Source organism: Acyrthosiphon pisum, chromosome X (assembly GCF_005508785.2).
Source record: "Acyrthosiphon pisum isolate AL4f chromosome X, pea_aphid_22Mar2018_4r6ur, whole genome shotgun sequence".
In the NCBI taxonomy this organism is placed as follows: Eukaryota; Metazoa; Arthropoda; class Insecta; order Hemiptera; family Aphididae; genus Acyrthosiphon; species Acyrthosiphon pisum.
The window spans coordinates 104,187,429-104,192,272 of NC_042493.1; the positions used below are offsets into that span (position 1 = coordinate 104,187,429).

General features: G+C 36.6%; 1 protein-coding gene across 1 annotated transcript in view; it reads right to left on the reverse strand.

Moving 5' to 3' along the window:
* The window catches only part of LOC103310535, a 10,363-nt gene extending 8,169 nt beyond the window's left edge, over window positions 1–2,194 (reverse strand). The window contains exons 1-2 of the mRNA XM_008189146.1: window positions 1,966–2,194; window positions 1,594–1,884 (exon numbers count right to left, since the gene is read on the reverse strand). Coding sequence (XP_008187368.1) covers window positions 1,594–1,884; window positions 1,966–2,194 — 520 coding nt within the window. The remainder of the gene's footprint in view (window positions 1–1,593; window positions 1,885–1,965) is intronic.
* Window positions 2,195–4,844: the final 2,650 nt, after the last annotated feature.

Genomic DNA, 4,844 nt, shown 5'->3' on the forward strand with positions numbered 1-4,844 from the left:
AAAAAAATAAAAAAAAAATTAAAAAACACACATCATTGTAAAATCAATACATTCATCATTCATCGTTCCACTCAGAATCTAAAAATTATAAACGCAACCTTTTCAAAATCTCTTTTAATATCCGTCTTTATATTTATTCTATTAGTTACATTGTTTAAAATTGTTTCGGGCTGGTACGCCCAACAAAATTTTGTGTGGGAAATTACCAACAATAAGGAATATAAAGGAGATAATTAAAGAAAGAAAAAATGAAGATATAAATATAGTAATATGTGAATAATATTTGATAATAATAATAATATAAATGAGGCCTTAACCTATGTTAATACCCTTAACTCAGGCGATCACAAAACGATCCACCGTAATAACTACAGCATATAAAATATAGATAATTCAATAATAAGAATATAATTCATCTGATGAACAATATAAACGTTGCAACAATTTTAACAATAATAACAATAATATCAATAAAAACAATAATCACGTAAGACCTGATGTTGGTGATATGGCACCGCGGCGGAACAGCTGGTTTATATAACGATGATGTGATATTACGTGTATGTGTGCCAATGATATAATACCCGAACGGCTGGCTCGCGCTGGGCTTTCGCGAACGGGCGATAATGATGAGTCGTAAAAACTAAAATCACTTAATGCATTCGCACTGAGACGAGGAGCGGGCGATAATGCATAAAACGATCAAATTTCGGTCGCACTGCGAAAACTCAGACTGATGACGGTTTTATTCGTATTACATGCCTACTAGCGTGTAGAGCATTTGCGTATAAAATAACGTTTGCACGAGCGGCCGATCACAACGCACTCGTCAGGGCAACAACACTAGTACTAATTTCCCTCCGCTATGTCCAGGCCGCCGTGGACGGTCAACCGACGATAAGCTTATCTGCCGTTTGGTGGTGGCACGGCATGTACGCTGATTGTAGTGTCAACATACTCCCCCTTTGGAAGATTAAAATCCTTTCAAAATGAGATCAAGGCGTAGCTGAGGAAGATCTGACACATTTTTTTTATATTATAACATAAAATACATAATACATCCTAAAAAAAATTCACAAAATATCATTTTTTATACAAAAAAAGAGAAGTGGAAGAGACACTGAAATACGGAAGAAGGGCTAATTTGACCACGGGACGCTTGAGGGTGCCATCGCTGGTGCAGAGAATTACTACCCTTACGACTCCATTTTCTCCGGGGTGAATCGATTCCACCCGTCCCATTTTGCACAGTGTAGGTGACAAATTCAGTGCCTGCACTAGCACAAGATCACCAATTGTGACATTAGATTGTGGGCGGTGCCATTTGGATCGAACTTGTAATGACCGCAAGTAATAATCGACCAGCGTTTCCACAACGATTGATGGAATTGATCCAACAGCTGTCATCGATGGAGACGGTTCATCGGAATTTGCGTCAGGTCAGAATCAGGCAGCGCGACGAGGGGCGCAACTATAAGAAAGTGACCGGGTTTTAACACTTGTAAATCATTCGGATCAGACGAAAGATGTGTGATTGGTCGCGAGCTTAGTATAGCTTCTATCTGGTGAGTTATGGTGCACATTTCTTCGAACTTAACACTTGGGTGCCAATTGCTCGCTTCAGATGGTTTTTCATGGACTTAACAGCTGCCTCCCACAATCCCCCGAAGTGGGGAGCAGCTGGTGGGTTGAAGTGCCACCGACATGGAATGGTATTGGAAAAGGTGTTTTGTGCTACAGGATCTGACCACAACCGACGCAGTTCAGACCCAGCATCTTGAAAGTTAGTACCACAGTTTGAATATATTTCTGACGGTATTCCTCGACGTGCCACAAAACGTTTTAATGACGCAAGGAATGCCAGAGTTGTGAGATCAGAGACCACTTAGATGTGAACCGCTTTTACCACCATGCAAATAAAGATCGCCACATAACATTTTGTAGATCGTGCGTTCTAACGCTTACTTTCTTTGACCAATAACGGTCCTGCATAATCTATACCGACGTTGGAGAAGGGCCTAGATGGACACACTCGTGGGGATGGAAGGTCCCCCATCAAAGTTTTGACCATTGATGCTCGGTGTCTGGTACAAGTAACACATTTGTAAATAACATGACGGATAGCTGATCGACCTGACACAATCCAAAATTGAGTGGATAATAAAGACGCCACGAGCTGGGGCCCAGCGTGCATGTAGGTTATATGATAGTATTGAACCAATAGTGACGCCAGCGCGCTTGACTTTGGTATTAACATTGGGTATTTAAAATCATCCAGTGCACTTGAACGGCGCAATCGTCCACCCACGCATCTGATTCCAGATCCATCGATGAACGGGGTGAGAGCCGCTATCGACCGAGGTTTAAGAAACGATTAAGAAGACGACTTAAGATTGAATAAGTGTGGAAAGTGGTTGCGTTGCATTATTTGGACTAGCGTCTTTTGAGCCTCACGAAGTTCCTCATGTCTAAGGAATCCTGTAAGCATTGGTGGATGTTCGTCACATTGATGCGTGGAATTTCGTTGTTGTGACTTGTGACAAGCCTTGACTATGAAACGTCAAATATAAACAATAAATTACTCTCTTCAAATGAGTTAATGATGAGAATTTGTCAAGCCAATCAGTAGTATATATTTGTATGTTCACAGCCAGCTTTTCCACAGCAAAATTTTTTTTTCAAAGGGGAATGTCCCCCTTGAAGACTTTAATTTTACCCTGTAACACATTTCACATTGATTGTCTAAAAAAAATCAAATTCTATGAAATTTACATATTTGGCATGTGTCAAATTTTTTAGGAAATCTTAAAACTGAAATAATTATTTCAAATAAAGAACACAAATTATTAAATAATAGTTTTTTTATTGTTATAAATTAATTCTTAATTATATTTACACAAGTTTCCTTACTTCTCTAGTAAAAGGTACATATTCTACAATACGATCATGAATTAATAAACAGTAAACAGTCGCACCAGCAAGCGATTCTGAAGCTTCTATTTCCAACTAAACATCTACTACTGAGGCAGTGGCTGAACCGTTCTGATTTGAAGTATCGATGACTATAATTGGCGCGTTTGTGAGAAAAGTAGAAGGGCTCAATATCGGGTTACGAATACTTTTTTCATCGTACGATTCTTGAAACGATGTATACATATTATATAATAAGGTGAAATTATTTTTAGAAAAATCTAAATTCAAATTATCGTATGGATAAGCTATCGACTTCAGAAATACTTTAACGTTTGTTAAATTAAAGTGATCGAATATACTACAATCTTTTGTTAATACATTTTTACGTCCTTTTTATAATCCAATTATGATAAATCGTGGTTTTTCTAATTTTGAAGCAGTTTTCAAATTCCATACAACTTTTTTAGTGGTTCCGAGTTCAGGATATTCAAAAGTTTCAAAAGATCTAAAAGGAATAAACAAACTTTTTTCTTTTTCTATAAATTTCAATAATTTCAACCTTTCTTCGTCATCGACTGTTATATGTGGAACCTTACAGGCTATTTTGTTTAAAACGATTTTAACTTCAGAAGCAGTTACTTCAGCTTATAAAGTTAAAGCATTTAAATCGTTATAACTTCGAGTTAATATTAATTCCAATCTAGATTTCATACACACTAGCACATCCAGACATCAAACTACCAAGTGTTGACAATCCTGCAAATATAGGTATTAAAGGAATTACACCTCCCGACTGTCTTGGTGCTAAAATCAACCTTTTACCACCATTCTTTTTCTTTGAGATTCTTTTTTTCTTCGCTGCTAGTATACCATTTGTTTTTATAGCACGTTTCGTTTACAGCCCATACCTATTTTTCTTTTAGCTTTCATTGCGTTTGTTATTGCGTACGCAACTAATTTCTCTTTTCTAGGAGTATCTTTTGCTTTTAATCTTTCCCAAGCACGATTTTCCAACACTTTATCAGCTTTATGTCTATCGTCTAAATTTTTACTTGTTGCATACACAATATCGTGATCACGACAAGCAGCATCCCATGGGTTTATTCCTTTATCACCACGATGTAACCTCTTTTTTAATTTCGTACCAGGACCGCAATACTGATATCCTGAAACATGGGCTTCGAACGGGAGACTATTTATAAGAGAGTTTAAAAATCCTCTCCCAGTCTTGACTGACTTACACTTACGGGCTGAACGCTTCATCGATAACTGATTATAAATTGGAAAATTCTAGAGTATTTATAAGAAAATAATATGAATTTGATTGAACAGAAAGATAAATTGGATGTTATAAATGTAGATGTTCAGATGGTAAAAAAACCATCAAGACATGGCTCGTTATTACCTGATACAATTCGTGCTATACTAGTTGGTCCTAGCGGTTCAGGAAAAACAAATATAATGTATAATCTGATCACTCATGCAAACGGGGTGAGATTTGAAAATATTTATTTATACTCTAAAACCCCTGATCAGGAAAAATATGTTTTACTAAAAAAAATAATAGATGATATAAAAGGTGCTAATTTTTCATATTTACAAGTGCTGATGAGGTTATAAAACCAAACTTGACTAAGAAAAATTCTATTATAATTTTTGATGATGTAATATGTGGTCCGAAATCTGTAATTGTTGCCGCCGCAACATAATATTATTTGTAAATTTTAATTAACATTATCACTGGTCACGGAGGACAGCTGGTGACGCACACACACACACACATATATCATTATCACCATTTCTGTATTGTTTTATTTTCGTTATGATTATTATGAATGTGTATTGTGAGTTACATAAGATATTAGATAAAAACCAGCTATATCGCACGCCGTCGCATCGGCTGCCAAATATTATTTAACACGGCCGCCGTA